At 48.0% G+C, this 18,071-nt stretch overlaps 2 protein-coding genes and 1 long non-coding RNA gene across 10 annotated transcripts in view; 1 reads left to right on the top strand and 2 right to left on the bottom strand.

Moving 5' to 3' along the window:
- MTF1 (metal regulatory transcription factor 1) overlaps positions 1-2,499 on the bottom strand; it is a 21,509-nt gene extending 19,010 nt beyond the window's left edge. For 2 of the 4 annotated variants that reach the window (XM_075437807.1, XM_075437803.1), the window contains exons 1-2: positions 1,915-1,985; positions 1,203-1,667 (exon numbers count right to left, since the gene is read on the bottom strand). In XM_075437807.1, the coding sequence (XP_075293922.1) occupies positions 1,203-1,616 (414 nt within the window). In that variant the 5' untranslated portion in view covers positions 1,617-1,667; positions 1,915-1,985. Of the gene's footprint in view, positions 1-1,202; positions 1,668-1,914; positions 2,031-2,452 lie in introns of those variants that run through there. The other 2 variants (XM_075437804.1, XM_075437805.1) reach the window with 2 other exon arrangements.
- LOC142363406 (uncharacterized) lies at positions 2,115-2,874 on the top strand. Its single transcript, XR_012765735.1, has 2 exons — positions 2,115-2,409; positions 2,636-2,874. It is a non-coding gene; the product is annotated as an uncharacterized LOC142363406 (long non-coding RNA).
- INPP5B (inositol polyphosphate-5-phosphatase B) lies at positions 2,807-18,071 on the bottom strand. Of its 5 annotated transcripts, none has more exons than XM_075437800.1 (18): positions 17,941-18,071; positions 14,277-14,370; positions 12,735-12,905; positions 11,953-12,054; positions 11,437-11,551; positions 10,663-10,779; positions 9,525-9,712; positions 8,815-8,926; positions 8,541-8,650; positions 7,512-7,647; positions 6,813-6,923; positions 5,982-6,144; positions 5,591-5,826; positions 4,896-5,009; positions 4,427-4,511; positions 3,922-4,049; positions 3,552-3,663; positions 2,807-3,212 (listed from the first exon to the last, which is right to left on the bottom strand). In XM_075437800.1, the coding sequence occupies exons 3-18, from the start codon at positions 12,869-12,871 to the stop codon at positions 3,088-3,090; spliced, it is 2,091 nt and encodes a 696-aa protein (XP_075293915.1). In that variant the 5' UTR covers positions 12,872-12,905; positions 14,277-14,370; positions 17,941-18,071; the 3' UTR covers positions 2,807-3,087. The 5 variants fall into 5 exon arrangements, with proteins under 5 accessions (XP_075293915.1, XP_075293913.1, XP_075293916.1 ...); XM_075437798.1 differs by lacking the exon at positions 17,941-18,071 and adding an exon at positions 17,637-17,685; XM_075437801.1 differs by lacking the exon at positions 14,277-14,370.

Below are 18,071 nucleotides of genomic sequence, written 5' to 3'. Positions count from 1 at the left end.
AAAACGGTAGGATGCAGAAGCTGCTAATACAAATAATAACTGAGCAAAAGGAGTTCCTTGGACCTGAAAAGGCTTATTGAACAAACCTCAGTCCAGAAGCTCCACAATTGCAGCACTGACCCCCGACAGCCCCATTTCCTCACTGCTGAGCAAGCAATAATGAAGATTCCCTGCTAATCTAAATTATTCAGAGCATTCAAACCCAGCTCCCTTTCTCAGCAAAGGTTCGTTTCTGCAACTCTCTCTTACACTGAATATCAGTTACACAAGCAGTTGATACTCCTGCCACTGCTACTAGCACAGACACTGTACAGACCATCCCTTATTTAACTCAGAAGGGCCAAAAAGGGAGCACAAAGTTGTCACTGTGTTGATATTTTGGTCAACTTTGCATCACTTTTGCACCTAAAAAGCAAGAATCCCAACTCAGTCTGTACAACTACTTTGCGTCACTTTGCAGGCAGGTAGAATTCACTAGAGAAACAGAATTAAAAGTAATCGTCATTTTAAACATGTAAACTGGCTTAAGCTTTCAAAATATAACAGATGGTCATTTAAAGCTTTCCTTACTTCCTTCACACAGTGTCCCTGTGAGTGACACAGTAATGCTACAAGTAAGTTTAAGTTTGGCATCGTGTCATACTTCACCTGCCACCAACAGTCTAGAATTCAACCTGTAACTTGGACACGCTTTTCTCAAGAATGCGGTCAACCACAGTATAACGAAGTTCATGTTCTTTTTAGTTATCTCTGAACTCAGGAAATAATTGCCCAACCAAAAGAAAAATAAAAGACAACTAAAACCACGCACGCTACTAACAGAAATGCATTTTCAGGACTAGATTCCCCTGCTACCTGGTTCGCTACCACATGTCAGAAAGTGCTTCCTGGCTGCTTCATGAGAACGCAGCAGGGTATGAAAGTGAAAACTCACAACACTCACAGCTTTGCTGCTGACCCACTAAGCGACTGCTGGAAACAGCCATGCCTACTAGCACAAAGCATTACTATCACTAAAAGTAACAGGAGATTTAATGCAGTGTAATGCACTCCACTATATGGTGACCTTCAAGAAGAAGGGAAACTTCTGTCTGCCTCCCAGCAAACAGCTTTACAGAAACATTTTTTCAATGCATTTAAGGTCACCAGGTGAAAAGGACTCACAATAAACATAAAATTCAGAACGACATGTAGCTACTCACTTCTTTAAGCTTGGTTTCTGGGCATTCAGACTGCAAAGTGAGCGTCGCTCCTTCGATATTCCTTGGCATAGGAGTTGAACCAGGATTTATTGTTAGATGAATCTGATCTGGGGAAATAATATGTTGCACGTAACCCTGGGACATTCCTTCATGATCTGCTATTAAATGAAATCCTTCTTCGTGACCCTCAGGTAAAAAAGGCAAGTGATCACCACACTGTCCTTCATCCTCATCATCTTCCAGCACGCTGTGGTCCTGCTCTATGAGCACAGTTGTCCTGTCGTAGACCGTCCCGGACGATGAAGAAACCAGCCCGTTCTTGTCAGCAAACCTCATCATATTGTCATCCTGGGCCAGATCGTCCTCCTCCGCTTCATAGCAGGCAGCGGCGCCCTCAGGGCTGTTCTCCCCCATGGCTCACCGCCGCTCAGAGCGATGCCGTGCGCTCGCACCGCGGCGACTCATCTGCAACAGACGGACGGCGGCAGGGGTCAGCGGCGCGGCCCGGGCCCCGCTCCGCCGGCAGCTGCCCCGCGGCCCCGGCCGCCCGCCCAGACCCGGGGCGGGGGCGCTGGGGGAAGGATCGGGAGGGGCCGGGCCGGGCCGGGCCGGGCCGGGCCGGGGAAGCCGCCCCCTCCCCGCGCGCGGCCCCTCCCTCCCGCCCCGCCCCGAGCCGCCCCCGGGCCCAGCGGCGCGGCCCCGCCGCGCTCACCCAGCTCCCGGCCGCGGCGGCACCTCCTTCCCCGCCCCAGCGGCACCATGATTACCAGCACACTCACTTCCGCTTCCGGCCGCGCACGGCCCGACGGGAGCGCCGCGCCCGCCGCGGGGCCTCACGGGACGGCGCTGTCCGGCGGGGGCGGGGCTGCGCCTGCGCACTCGCCGCCGCCGCCGCGGACCCCCCCCCCCCACCTCCCCTCTCCCCCCCGGACCCCTTCCGCCCCGAGCGGCCGCGGTGCCAGCGCCGAGCGAGACCGGCCCCGGGCACGGGAGGGAGCGCTGCCGGCGCCAGAAGGGGAAGGAAACGGGGGCAGCGGTGCCAGAGCAGCAGGCCCCGGCTCGGGACGCAAAGGCCGCGGCCCAGCCTGGCAGCCCGCGCCGCGGAGCAGACGGCGCACGCGCAGCAGGGCCGGCGTTCGGTGGCCTCAGAGCATCGGGACGGAGCGAGGCGGCGGAGGGGAGGGAGAGGAGAGCGGCCCCCGCCCGGGTTAGCGCCGGCTCAGAGCGCGGCGCGGATACCCCGGTGTTACCTCAGCCCCGGGCACCCCGCGCGCGGCAGGCGGCAGCCAGCGACGGGCACCCCGCGCCGCCCTGGGCAGCGGCAGAGCCCGGGGCTCCTCGCGGCCGCGCCGCCTCCCCCCGCGCCCTTCCCCTGGGGGCAGCACCAGACGCACCCGCCCGCGCAGGACTCTGACCAACCGCTTTTCTCGCAGACCCGTCCCCGGCCTCCATCGCTCGCCACCCGCGCTGCTCCCGGTTGCACAGGCAGGGGAGCAGAACGGGAACCACGGAACAGGGCTGCACCAAGCTTTCTACAACGTGAGTTAAACCCAGCCAACATCGAAAGTGGGCAGAGAGGCTGGAAAAATGCACCAGGATCTTTTTATTTAAATAACAAGGACTTAAAAATTCTGAGTTTTAATACAAGTTAAATAAAATACAGTGCAAATACCAGCTTTTATATTTTTGCCTGTCTACATACAGCTTATTTAGAAATTTGCTACACTTTACAGCTTAAACAGCGACACCTGATTCAAGATGCCTGATCTGTGCCTTCAAAAGCCATAGATTGTATAAAATAGTCATATCAAAAAAAAGCCAGTATACTGTACAAAAAATATACAATAATTTGATACCTAAAAATCAGATTGGCTGCATCTGAAATTCATGGTAAATTGTCTTCTCTCAAGAGAAACTGGTGGATAAACTGTTGAGCTTTCCTCTTTTCAGTTATGTCAGGGGTAGGATGTCCAGGAGGAGGTCGAAGTAACAAGCCACCAAATATACTTGCTGCATTTAGAAAAAGAAAAAAAAAAGTGACACACACACACACAAAAAGAGCCGTCAGCAGGAGGATACCAAGGGTAATTCCACCAACCCCAAGCAGTCTAGGTGAGAGAGAACCTGGCTTCAGAATGGGGCAAGACAAAGCTGGTGACTCACGCATCTCTGAGTCACTTCACAACTTTTGTCAGGCTACTGCAACGACGTTTTTCCCATGGACTGTTCGCTCACTATTAAATGCTTCAAGACAGTAGAAGCCATGACCGCACTCACTTTGGAGAAATGTGTTTTGCTATACAAACTGCAAAGCCTGTCCAAAAAGGATGGTTATTTTGCTTGCCTTACCAAGAATATTCACATCCAAATGGTTTTTCCCTGAATTTTTCAGTAGTTCTCGTAGAAATGCCATTAGATACTCAAATACATTTTTATGGCACCTTGGCAGGTTAGAGACAATCTGAGGAGAGGGGAAAAAAACCACAACATTTATATTGAAGACATGGCAATGGCTTAGGGACTTTATCTTCTACCAGCATCACCCTGTCTGTAAATACTAACAGCTCTTAATAACCAAGAAGCACCAGTTCTAGATCCTTCCTATTACCAGATGAGTAAGTTTCTGAGAGCAAAAACCTGTTACTGGTCTGGCATAAAACAGTTTGCCTCCCCTCCCTCCAGAACTACAGAAATGGCCTGACAGCGACGCCGGCGATACCTGGCTGCTCAGTGGGTAGTTGCTGGCACTCTCCAAACAGCTGCTGTAGAACCTGTAGCAGATGACAGGCTCCGGCAGGCTTTCCAGGAAGAGCAGCAGGGCTTCTGCTACCGAGTGGTTGCTGCCAACTGATCCAAAGATGGTTAAGGAAGAGGCATGCACAGCGTGATCTATTTTGGTCATACTTCTGCTGAAATATTAACTTTTGCCTAGGTCTCCAAGAAGTCCTCCTATTGTTCACAGCTTTGAGTTAAATCACTTGAGTCCACATCGCAAGCTGTTTCCACTGGCACTCAGACCCTTGTGTAAACTCATCAACATCGCAAGGAGTTAGCTGAGGCATTGGTACTGATTACAAGGAGTAGTGAGGAACTGCAGATCTGCTACCCCGAGATCAGAGACAGTAATTGAAAAAACATGGCAGGGCACAGAAGACTGATAAAATCTTTTTCAGCTTTGATCACTAAGGCATAGTGAGCCTTACCAGACATCAGTCTAAGGATACGGAGGGTATCATGCATTCCTTTGTCCAAACAATCTCGGATTTGCTCAAACTCTGGTCTGAGGCCTGGCTGCTGAAACAGGTCCTCCTGCAAAGACCACCATTAGTCAGTCTCAATGAAAACAAGTTATGTGGATAAACAGAACAATGTTGTTATAATCTGGCTGGAAAAATCTCTCCAAATTGGTAGTTACAAGCACAAATCCAAGAGCAGCTCTAGTAAGGCTGTGGCATTGCAGTAGAGCACAGTGCACAAGGACAGCTGCTGATGCATGCCCCACACAGACAAGGTCACCATCACAAAACAGTGCAACCTGGGACACCAGGATCACTTATCACAGGTGCCCTTTATTTCTCTTTACCATTGGCCAAACATCCACAGATAGCAATGGTTGCCATTACCAGTATCTTCTTCTAAACTAAACCCAACACAAACAAATTATTTTGTGTTTCCAGTACAAACACTGCCAACCTGCTGGGAAGCACTGCGGTATAGGTGATCCACCATCATCCACAGCTCTTTTGGAATGTCCAGAGGTTTTTCAGCTTGAAGAGTGTCATCACTCATTTCTAGTGGCATCAGGGTCTGAGAGAGGGAGGTGGGGGGAGGAAAAAAAAAAAGGAGGTAGCTAGCCAAGTTCTTCAACTCTGCAAAAATGCTTCACAGAGCTTATACCTGAGAAGACTTCTTAGGAAACTGTGCAGCTTCAGTCACCAGTCTTCGTGCAAGACTAGTACAACAGGCAGCTTGATATCAAAAGTCCAGACAGAAGGAAGCTGCTCTGGTAAACACGCTTCACATACGCTCAGCTCTTTGGAAAAGTTGCATCGTGCCTCACATATACACACACATCTCCATTCCGTGTGGAGAAAGCCAAAGGCTCCAGGGAAAAGGTCTACGTTTAGAAGGAGCACACCTTTTCTAAATGCGCAGGCAGAGCAAATGGGATGTTATTTTCAGTGCTCTCTATATGAAACGGGTTGGTTCATCCACATGAAGAATTAACACAAGGTATGTAGGTGGTGCACGGGAGAGCACCAGCTGTATCAGCATTCTCAGACTAAGGACCAGGGAAGTGGAAGAAGGCTCTTCAGCAATAAACAGGACTTAACATCTAGTTTTAATGGTTCTTGCGGGTTCAGAAGGGAATCTTGTCTTTAACTCACAAGTTTCCGAATGGATTCTGCTGACATGTCCTGAATCGGTTCCCTCATGTAACACAGCGTATGAATGGGAGACCCAAAGCAACTTGGCAAGTAGTTTCCTGTTACAGACAGAAAATAATCCTTCCCTCTGTTAAGATGCAAGACCAAGATATCTTCAAGTTTTTCCTCTCCAGAGTTCAAGTGTGTAGCTGTTGATTTATTAACAAACACCTCCAACTCAATTGTGATCTCAGCATCTGCCAGAAGATGATAAAAAAAACCATACTCAGTTAAAAAAGGTATTAAACCTGTAAGCCTGCAAAGAAGCATAGCATTCTCAAAATAGCAGAGAACTAAGCCAGAAGATGACAACATCAGCTCATTAACATGAGCTGAACAACGGGGCACTCACCTGATAGCAGAAAGCCCTTACTGGGATTAGCAGTCAGCCACTCCTTGCAGTAGGTTTCCTCATCTGGTTTGCTGATGAATTCAAACTGGCAGGGCACTTGTCCATTGCGGATTGTAAACTTCTCTACCTGCAGCTGCATGTATTTAACATCCTCAAAATGGAACTAGAAACAAATGTGAGTCAGGACCATCAGCCAGTTCCACCTTGCCAAGCACCAGCAGCAATTCCTGTCCTGTAGTTTAATCATTAAGCACCAAGATACCCAGATTAACCCTCTTGCTCCCGCGTCCCATCTCTTCCAGGATTACGTAGGATTACAGTTGCTTACTCTGTATGCTAAAGCCATTTGCATCAGTGGGCCCTTTAAAACAAATACTCCCCTCAAATGACCTCAGTGAAACTTGAGAAGAAGACAGCTGTAGCCTCAAATGTCTCATTTGCTTATCTTTTTCAGTCCCCAATACACAAAGCAAGCATCAGTTTTGTGACCTCCTCCAAATCCTTCAGACTTCACATTTTGTGTTTCAAAGAACAAGTCAGAGCAAAGGCCACAAACTACCCTTTCACTCTCTCTCTCCCCACCTCGGGGAGTTACACGCCCTACTTTTCAGCCTGGTACTGTGAATGGAATTTACCTGCATCTAAACAGAAACAAATATTTCTAGGGCTTGTAAACAGAGAACAGTTAGAAGTCAAAATATTCTACTTCTTTGGAACCAGGCCCCAGGGTACAGAATCCATGTGATGTCCTTCTACGGCTGGAATACACATCTGGGGTCTAGGGTTGCTCAGTTTCTCCAGTGAATCACAGCACATGAACACATACCCTACCTCTCTCTGGGAGAGGGTCACCGAGGGAATATTGGCGTTCTCCAGCTTATCCAGGGAGCGGACTATTTCCTCAAAGGCTTTTCGATAGAGCTCCTCGTTCACAACCTTCACCTGAAAAGGACACACACTGCACCAACTGGCATCTACTGTGCCTCTGCAGGAGAGCTGCAACACAGCTGGAAACGAAGCAATTTGATTTTAGCAGCACACTAGCGTATACAACACATGTAATGAACAGAGCCACTTGGACCACTAATGCTCTAGGACTCTTCAGGATCCAACGGCAAAGGACCTTGCCGTAACTAGCAAGAGAGTCACCCCGTCAGCGTGGTTCCCCAAAAAAATTGGTTTGACGACACACTACTGTGTTGTCAATGATGTAGCATTCCTGCACTACAAGTTTCTGTGAAAACTATTAGGAAAATGAGAAAAAAAGGCAAAAGGGAACTTCTGAAAAAACACCTACAGATATTCATGCATTATTTTGCTTAACTGAAGCATCACTTAACACAGCCCTAGCTTACTATGAACAATCCTATCTCAGTATCTTATCTAGCCCACCTTTAAGCCATTGTTCTCTGCCAGTGCCATAAAAGCAGGAGAGGGAAGTCAGTAGGAGAACCTCCCTCCTCCTTCCCCCTCTCCCCACACAGAGGACGAGGTCAGCAGAATTATTTCCTTCAGCACTGACGTACTTACCCCAATATCAAACACAGAGCTGACTGGCTTATGATCGCTGATCTTCAAAGCCATATGGCTGCGATAGCTCAGCTGAGCAATGTTCTGCCCTTTCCAGAGTATCCGATCACACCATGCTGGAACACGACACTTCTCACTAAAACAGAGACAAAAATGACAGTTTCCAGGCACAGTTCAGCTGGAGGAACGATGCAAGGCAGAATACTCCTCTCCCAGAGACTCTGTTTTCCTGGCACGGCCTGAAGCTAGTTGTCTATGGAAATTGTATTTTGCAGAGTTTCCTTGAGTAGTTATAAAAAATTTGCTTTTCTACTCTTAGGTATCTCTATATCATGCTTTACTTTGTACTTCTTCAAAGATGCAATTACTGGTTTTGTTCTTTTGATACAATTAACATACAAAGCAATACTCAGACATACTTTTGACCATAAGAACCATGAAAAATAAGAACTCAGACTCTACATTTAAAGTTCACATTTTATTTTTTTTCACTGACTGCTGCAAAAATTTCATTCCCACACTTGAAGCCAATGTTCCCAGTTTACTAAGAACAGGTCAGCTACTCTGTGTAGTGCATTACAGGAACAATGGTTCTTGCAGTCTTTTGGCAAATGCACTAAGCTACAGACAGCACAAATACACCATTTTGTACCCTAGCTGGTCTGACCTGAGTCAGTATAGCAGATAGCAGCAAATAAAATATCCTAAAAATTTCATGGGGGGGGGGGGGGGGGGGGGAAGAATGACACTGAGTCCTTAATTTTGTAAACCTCTAAGTAAGAGGAAACCCAACGGATTACTCCCAGGAAAAAAAGATTAGGAATATCTGACAAATAGCAGTGGAAGAAAAGCAACATAAAGAGATGTAAACTGAAGATACACTTTGGAGCCAAGGGAGAGGAACAGCAATAATCTCAGAACTGTTGCTGTTCATAGCCATTAGATCTGCAATTCTTTTAGCTTTGTTTTTACTTCCTTCAATGATAACATCAGCCACTGGAGGCATCACATATGAGGCAATCACCGTACCTTGTGTCCCAGTCATCACAGCCAGCATCATATTTGTATGTTGGCTGGAAAGAAATCTCTCCCTCTGTAAAGCCTTCAAAGACTGCATTTGCATTCATTTGCCTCTTTAGCTATGAAACAAAAAAAGACAAAAAATTTCATTTTAAATAAGCTCAAGCACAATTCCCTTATGAGCTAAGAGGGAGATGTTCAGCACCGAGCAGGCTACGGAGCGCGTGTGCCGTTTCTAAGTAGCACCCTCAGCACCACCTGCAGGCAGGCGAGACATCAGTACCTGGTCATACTGGCAAAGCTCTAGAAATGCTTGCTCATCTACAAGCTGCTTCACTTTTGCCACATCCAGCTCCTCCAGACGATAGTTGAGGTCACCCAACCATAAGATCACACTGAAAGAGAACGTACACCAGAAGTCTGCACAGAGGCCTAAAAACGTCCAGAACGCAAGCGGGCCGTGAGCTGGAAGCACAGCTCTGCAGCCATGCCTTCAACCGTCTAACGCAAGCACGAGCTCTTCCAACCTCCACACGATCAGGTGGATGCTGTGTCTGCTTCTCCATCGGAGAGAACAAGTAAGAGTGAAAACTTGAAAGGGAAGCTACATTTTCTACCTTTTACTGATTTTAATTCCTGTTCTGCATGTTTGTCACTACCTCTTAATAAGTGGGGCTTTTAACATTCCACACTGACTAACCCCCACGACCCACTGGGGAAACTGATGCATGTTATTGCCCCATTCCCACTTCACGCTTGAAAATAAACCAAGGTCTGGAAGAGATAAGAAGGCAAGTGACTTGTCAGAACTGTATAAGTGACCACTCTCAAAACCAGGGTTATGGTAAAACATTTCTGGCCCTTCCAGGCTGACAATTAGATCACCAGGCACTGCTTCTCACATCCCTGCTGAGAGAACCTCACACGCCAGTACGTTCATACGGTTCTTCCTTGCCACATGTAGCGATTCACACAGTCAGATGAGAAGCATACTCATGTTTGCCAATAGTGAGAGGAGGCAAATTTGGATCCAACTGGCAGAATTGCATCCGAGAGCAGATGTCTTTGAAGTCCTGGTTCCTCCGCTCATATTCCTCCGTGTGAGCTGCAAGGTGAGAATTCACAATGCACACGCTAGTGTTATGGAATTTAAACCTTATGGCAACACCACCTTTGTTACCCTGAAAGACAAAGACAAAGACATTGGTCAGAAGCTTCTACGCCAACAGATGGATCCACAAATGCGTTACTAGCAGTGGAGAAGCCAGAAGACATCGTGGCAGACCATTTAATTCCAGAAGAAGGAAAAGGCTAAAACACCAGTTAGTGATAACTGCTTCATGAATTCAAGACAGCAACGCATGTGAGGGTTGCACACAGCAACTGAACACAGCAAGCAAGCACATGGAACTCAGTTTGTAATTCAGGAATTAGTTTACACCAAAGGAAATTAAAATCAGTAAGCTTCAGTTACTTCAGCAAGTCCTGAAACCTATTTAGCAACAAACTGGATCTTTCAGCATAAACCATAAAAAAAATTGTAAACGGAGGAGGAAGCACATGGCTTAGCTGATCAAAAATACCTTTGACAAGTTATAGAGGCAATCACAGAATCACAGAATGGTAGGGGTTGGAAGGGACCTCTGTGGGTCATCTAGTCCAACCCCCTGCTGAAGCAGGGTCACCTACAGCAGGCAATGTTCACAGAACCTACAATCAAAAGGCACAGACTTCATTCCAATGGTGTAGAATGGCAAGACGCCAGGAAGTCCTCTTCAGGAAAACTAATCTGCATAGACACGTTTCTTCTGCTTATGTTTCCTTGTCTTTATGCTTTGGGCAAAATCATGGCCAGCATCAAAATCACACAAGAGCAAGGCTCCAGACAGCCCAGCACATGCAATCAGAAAAAAAAGCCTTCGGAGAGGATTCTCCCTCGAGCCCTTTGAGCCTTTGTGAGCACGTGCCAACTCCCTCTAGCAACGCCCTGAGCTGGCACAGGGACAGGACTATGTACTTCTAACGGCAGCTGTCTCCCTTAGCTGAAGGAATGACCACTGCATCTAAGGAGAGGGGCTCTCCAGGGCTCTTCTAAATCTCACCCCTTCTCCTGCACAGTTGCCGTTCTTACCATCCTCCCCATGATTCCAGTTCCCACAGTCTCAATTTCCACCTCGGAGATGTTCAAAGCAAGGTCTGCTTTCACATATAACAGAAGCATGATTCCCACGAGCCGCACAAGTTTCACCTGAAAAACAGATCCTGTTCCATTAAATACTAGAATGGGAGAGGTCTGATGAAAGAATGCACATCACCCGCCAGTCCAGAACATGGGTCATCAAAATACAGATGAAGAAAAAGAGAGTTCCAGGCTCATCCAGTGGACCCGCTGAGCTCACAATACACGGGCACTCCAGCAGCACAGCACAGGAAGGAACTAGGCACCAACATCCCAGTAAATGAAGCTGAAGCCCAAAACAAAACCTACACAGCCCACAGAAGGAGCTTCCCTTCAACAACAGTGATAAGAGACAAAGCAGACCTAAGGAACAGGAGCCAAAACATAAGCAGTATACTGCCAATATACCTTCACAACTCATTCCACCGTGCATTGTGGAGACAGACATGGAAGAACCTCAGATACTTCCTATTCTCTTCCCCCAAGATAGCAGGAGCTTCCTTCACGTGTGGACGCCTAGCTCTGCTCTCCTGTCCTGTCCCCTGCCTCGGCACCCCGCACCGCAACACTACCTACTTCATCTTCAGAGCACTTCTGACTGAGCAAAAGCCTGCAGACAATGAGTCGCTGGAAGACACAGCAACTGAGAACAAGAAAAAGCAGAGGGAAAAGAGGCCCAAGTGGAAAATGATTCTACACTCAAACCTCCCCAAAAGCCACATTTACCTTTGCGTATTTGGCATCTGGGTGCAGACTATCAGTTACAGCTTTAAACCATTCTTCTTCCTTCGGTGTGTCATTGAAAAAGAAGGCTTCTTTACTCAGATCAAGCTCCTGGAAACTGTGTTAGAGGAAGGAACCCATGGATACATGCACTTGTTTATAACTCTCCAGATCTTTCCTCTGGGAAAGAGCTAAATCAATTTATACCCATTGAATTTATAACTGAAAACTCAAATTCAGTGATGCTGATTTTAGAGGTATGTTAAGCTAAATTGCTATCAGTATTAAACTGAATGGCATTACAGATTTTGTAAAACTGCAGTGCCAGAGAGTCCAAACACTACCAGAATAACAGCCCTTTCAGGCTGTGCAAACACACTCTAAAGCTGAGCAGTGGAGTAAGGCAACACAAACATTCCTCAGCTGCAGTGTCTTGGGGGAACATCTCCACGCTACGGAGTCACAAGCAAGCAACCGACAGTCAAGGTTTGGAAGGACACGCCAGAAAGAGACACTCACCCCACACAGTAAATGTCTGGAGGCTCAGCATCGCACCTCAGCCAAGGCTGGAGGCTTTCTCTGGGTGACTGACCGTTCACATTATATGTCCCAACAAAAAATCTGCAAAGACATTAACTAAATCCCACAGCTGCAAATTGTAGAGCTGATGGAAATACCACTGTTACTAACCCATGTACTTAATACTACATATATTTAGGAGTAATATGTTTCCAGGGAGGAATTAGGAAAATATGACAAAGCTAAAATCACTAAAATCATTTAAGTACAGTAGCATCTTTACAGACATGTTTTACAGAAGGACAGATGTTTTTACATACAGCATTAAAGAAAGAAGACTAGAACTGTGCAGTAGCAGTTGAAATAAATTCATGAATGACATGCATGAAAGGATTTTAACCACAGTAAATTTTTTTGTTCTAATTATGTACTACACCCTTATATGTTTCACCCAAGCTTTTATGAGCATAATGGAACAACTACATGAATAAGTAGTGAACAGAAGCAGTAAGAGAGAAGGGCAGAGGGGCACAGTCTGAAACAAGCACAGGAAAAAGCAATCTCAGAAAGGTCACTTTCTCAGCAAGAACCATGAGGCAAGCCTTCACAGAGACATGAATGAAATTCTTCTCTGCTAATGCCCACACGAGGAAAGCAAGCTGTCTGGAAAGCATGGATCCTATTTGCAGGGGTACTACATGAAATAACAAACGTGATTCATTTTGAAAACTTATGCTAACTTACTCCCCCCCAAATAAGTTATTCTCAGGAATGATCGTTACCTGAACCTCTGGATGTGTGTGTAGGAATCCTCCATTTGTACAAGCTGAGATTTAACAATAGTATCTCTTAGTCCAAACTTTGGCTCGGATAAGACGGAACCCTTGTTTGAAACCATTACGCTGGAGGACCGCACCATTTCAGTTGTCACTTCAGGATTGAGTTTGTTTTGCCTGCAAACAAAAGCCAAACTGCATGGTGAAACCCAGGATATACACCCACCCAAACCAGCTATTTCTGCCACCAAGGACTTGATATGCATTTATCAGTCAGTTTCATGAAAGATAATCAATGTTTGGGATAAGCAAACAAGAACCGAAATGAGCGTTTCTTAGAACGATTCAGATCTCTAGATAAAACCAGTTTAACTAGCTGAAATAAGAAACAGTTCTCACCAACCTGGTGCAGCCTGTTGATTCAGAGCAGGCCTTACGCACACCTGGATGTTGATACAAAACCTGTACACATTTCCTGCTGACTGGAGCGAGGAGATGCAAATCTCACCTCCTGCTGCCCCTGCTCAGCCCTTCTGACCTCAGCAGCAGAATGAAAAACTGTTTAAAAAGCCTTCTGGTGGAAAACTCCCAGCTCTGCCTAGAAAGAAGGCAGGAAAGAGTGGGTGGAGTAGAGGTGGTTTTACTTAGTATCTCATGGCTCTGCAAACTCCTTCTGCAACACTAATGATGCCACAGCTTGGGAGTTCCCACAAGCAAGTGGATGGCATGAATTTAAGTTCAACTACCTGCACACCAGTGCCAAGGACAGCACGCAGATTTTGAAGGATATGCAGCAGGGTCCCCAAAGTCCTGGGAACTGGAAAATGAAACTGTAACATCTTAAGAATGTATCTATGAGACATGCTGGCCCTAGGCCAAAGTTCTCTGAATTCAAAATAAACAACACTAGCAGGTCCTGTCCCACTAAACAGCAAAAATACACCCGAACAGGGGACTAGCAGGACTTTCTCTGAGAAACAGTGCTGAACCTCCCACTAAAGTTTTGACAGCATGCTTATGCTGAACATTTTTCTCTCCTAACTAGAATCTGCAGATTCTCTTCTCAAAAAGCTGCCAACTTCTGTTACAGATCCCACCACCTCTGGGGACTGCAACCAAGACAGTTGCTGGCAGATGGGACTAGATGATGCAGCCACAAGATTGCTCGAACACCAGTGTGTGCACAGACCTCACACGCTGGCACCAGAGACCAACTTCCCCACCCGTTTCCCAGCTGAAAACCAGGAAGCCCAGACACAAAGCTCTCTGCATGTTCTTTTTATTCCTCTAGACATCACAGCATCAACAATTTGCCCACCACAGTTCCTTCCATCCATACAGGATCACCCAGCAGCAGCCAGAACTTTGGTGCTATACATATTTACTGCCACTACAGAGAGTTCCTCTGTAGAGAAGAGGCATAGCTAAACCAGCAAAGAAACATTGCCATCGCTTCTGCTCCTCACTAGACCTTCCACAAAGGATGTGCATAACGCTGCCTTCAACTGCTTCACCAAACCTGCACAAGAAGGAAGGGAGCTACCACACCTGGGAGTGCTTTTATCGGTGCTGTTGTGGCTCCAGTTCTGACTAACTGCAAGCTTTTTTCCATTCTGTTTGACACCTTGAGAGCCAACCACTTCTGGAAAAAAACAAAACGTTTCACATTAAACACAAAGTGTTCTTTAATTTATCAACACACTCACGCAAACACTGGCTAAAATTTGTGAGCAGAATATAATTTAGATTTGTGTGGAGAAACAAAGTGCCCTGAAGTCTCTCTTTCAGTTATCTGATAGATTTAGCTTATTTTGACAGAACTGATCTGTGACGATGCAGCTTCCGCTCCAGAGGAAGAACTGACACAAGCATGCCGCGTGGCCACGGACAGCAGCAGCACACAGCAGCTCTGTCGCTGGAGCACGTTGCTGTTGGCTCTCCTGACAGCTAAGCGGAACCAGGACTTAGCAGTACAAAATCCAGGGCTTTACCTTGGAAATCCAAAAAAAGTGTGTTAATAACAGGTTTCTCCTTTCTGAAGCAAAACAGGAAGTACAAAGAAAGGAAGAAAAAAAAAAAACCACAACAAACCAACAAAACCCCACACTGCCATTTAGAGGGCTTGTACCTATCTGCAAATACATTGCAAAGCACAAGTGCCTCCCCCCTCGAAGCAGCCCGGTAGAGAGTCACCACACGAACCCACTGTACCGCAGCAGAAACGAGAGCCTCAATGCAAACTGCACGTTCCTAAAAAAGTCCCAGGGCAGCTACCACGCAAATGTAACTGAATACAGGTGTGACACTGAACACATCACACTCCGTCAGCAACAACTGACCAGTCTCTCAGCATTTTCTTTCAGTTACAACATTCTGCTCCTACAAGTGCCACAATAACAGTTAAAAAAGAGGATTCTCCATGGGGGTTTCCACGTTTAAGATGCACAAACAGCAATCTCCAGATTGTGCTACTTAGCACACAAATCTAATGACGATATAGGAATTGTACTTAAGATTATAAGGTTCTAGTCCTTCAGCTGAGCTTCTCCTTCAGTAAGCACAATACAGAAAAATTCAAGTGTTATTGCTGTCATAGTATGTTCTCCAGGACAAGAGCACAAAACAGAATTTGAAGTACTTTACCTAAGCACTCAGAATATAAACGAGCTGACAAGAAGTGGCCATGTTCTCAGCTTGGAAAAACCTCTTCTGCCAAAGACCCCACTGAGAATAAAGACTGTGTAAGAGGATTTACCAGAGGCCGGCTGCAGCAGAGCACGTGACTCAAAGCTCATTACAGATCACACAGCCAAAGTCACATAGAATCGAGCAGGAGCGTACGCAGTTCAGAGATGCGAAGCGAAGTGTGGTCCCAGTGAGCTGCCACAAAGCCATACATTTTCTCCCTAGGCATTAAGTGCTTAATCAATGCTGCTTGAGCCTCTGCAAGTTCCCCCCATAAAGACCATACAATCTATCTTGCCAGTGACAAGAACCAACCTGGACTTTCACTTTAACGGACAACTGTTACTTCGGTAGCCAGAAAGGAGCAGAAGCTCAGGCTTTATTACCCATAAAGGTCAATGCCACTTGCCAGCACGCAGAAGGCGTTGGTGCCACAACGGCAAGACTCGCGCACCTGCTCAGTGCTGCTGACACGGCTGCTACACAATCCAAAGATCACAGTCGTATATCCCACTTCTGCATTCTAACCTCATTAGTGGAAATCAGTTTTAGGTAGGATTCTACTAAGAAAGAGACTAGCTGTGGAAGAGGGCTGTTTCCTCCAGATAAATTTATGTTTAGATACAGATTGCTCTAGCAAGAGAGATCTGTATGTTAGCAATCTGAAGTGGAATATTTTAGCAACTTAATGACCCTGTTCAATAACTGCAGCACTGGGCACAGAAATAGCGAGCTATGTGCAGAGATTACAGAACAGCAGAATATGTATGGCCCGAATCAGACAGGGTTTGCAGTTAAAAGAGATTTAACCAGCAACAAAGATGTTCATGTCAAAAACGTGCAGTGACATTATAGTACTGTTCTGCAGCAGGAAAATGTATCATACCTTCTGGATAAAGTAAGATTCACACTTAGTGCTCAAAAGCGAGAATTCAATTAGCCTTGTCATTAGTTGTGTCAGTCCTAGCCAGTCTGCTCTTCCCTTCGTGAAAGTGTGAGCAACAGCCCCTGCGGGACCACACCACTCCAGGCTGCGGGGAAGTCAGGTTGTTCTTCTCACTGTTCCAAACGACGCAACACTGCAGTCGTGACTGTGACTGCACGGACTGTAGGTGGGGGCTTTAACCGAAATTGTGAACATAAATGATACAAGGTAAAGCACATTTAAACCATATTTAAATCCCTTTATGGATGCCCTCATTCATTAGCCAGCCTTCATTCACAGAATACATAATGAACTAATATGACTTTACTAGCAAATGGTAGCATTTAGACAGCGTTTAAATGTGCTTTATTTGAGTATGAAAATTGCTCTCAGTATGCACGTTCATTTAAGGACAAAGTGAGTGATAGCTATTCCTGGAAAAATGGCAGACAAAACCTCATTCTATATCAATTTACGTTCCAGACGACCTGAAGTGATGGCAGAGGGCATCTTCTTCTGCTTATACAGAGGGGAAAAGAAAAAAACAAAACCCTAGACTGCTCTGACTGGAGAAAAACACAATGAAGCCTTGAAAAGGCAACTTTGTCAAAGCTCAAGGGCAGGATTTGACAGAAGAGCTGCTTCCCAAGGAGTCACCATTCAGAGCCTTACTGTGCTCCAGATACAACAAAAACGCCCCAGCAAAGGAGCCCGGGGTGCGTTTCTTCCAGCGTGCCCTTCCTCCTCACCACGCCGATGTGCCCAAGTCTCTCCCAGTCAGTTCCAGTTAAAACACGAGGGGTGGTCCGGGATCCCGCCTCGGCTCGACCCGCGCTGCACGGTCACCCGAGATACAAAGCCCAGCCCTCCCCTGTCCGTTTTTAACGCGCGACTGCTGCAGACAGACACGGACCGGAGGAACCCGCAGCACCCGCCCGCGGGGAGCGGGCAGGCCGGACCGGCCGGCAGCGGCCCCGCTCCGACGCCGCACCCCGCGCTCGCTTCCAGGGCCGCTGCAGCGCACCCCGCGACCCCGCGCCGGGGGTGGCGGGGCCCGGGGGCGGCAGGGGGGCGCGGGGGGGCCCGGGGGCGGCCGCCCGCAGCGAGGGTCCAGCGGGGCCGGCCGCGCGCAGCCCCGCGGCAGCCGGGGCGGCGGGACACCGGGCTCACCGGGCTCGCCGCGCAGCCCCCGCCGCTCCCGCCGGGACGCCCGGAGCCCGCCGAGGCGCGGCCGGCAGCCCTGCGCCGCCGTACCTGCGCGCTTCGCCTTACCCCCCCGCCCCGCTCCCCGCGCTCACCTCGGCGGGGCCGCCCGCCCGCAGACATCGCCGCAGCTCGCGCCGCCGCCGCCCGCCCCGCCCCGGAGCGCGCCGCCCCGCCCCCCCGCGCGGCGCCGGCGGCTGCACGAGCGCGCCCCCCGCGGGGGCTCGAAGCTCCGCGACCGACCGGGAGCCGTGGGAACCGGGCGCTGGCGGATGCTATCGGGCCCGGGCTGCCGGCACCGCACCGGGCCTGCTCGCAGGGGCCCTTTCCGCGATTTACCTCAGAACGCCCTTTAAAAACATAAAAATCAGCATTTACACTAATTTTTATTCTGCTCACCCAGCGACAATAACTAATCCTCCAGCAGCAGGTTAAACGCGCTTGGAAAACCCGTTCCTCCAGCTGAGGGGGCGAGAACAGCCGCCAGCGCGGCCCCGCCACGGCGAACCCAGCTCCCGGCCACCGCGAGG

This window comes from Opisthocomus hoazin, chromosome 17 (assembly GCF_030867145.1).
Source record: "Opisthocomus hoazin isolate bOpiHoa1 chromosome 17, bOpiHoa1.hap1, whole genome shotgun sequence".
Taxonomy (NCBI): Eukaryota; Metazoa; Chordata; class Aves; order Opisthocomiformes; family Opisthocomidae; genus Opisthocomus; species Opisthocomus hoazin.
The sequence above is the reverse complement of the archived record's forward strand: the minus strand, read 5'-3'. Positions and strand labels throughout refer to the sequence as shown.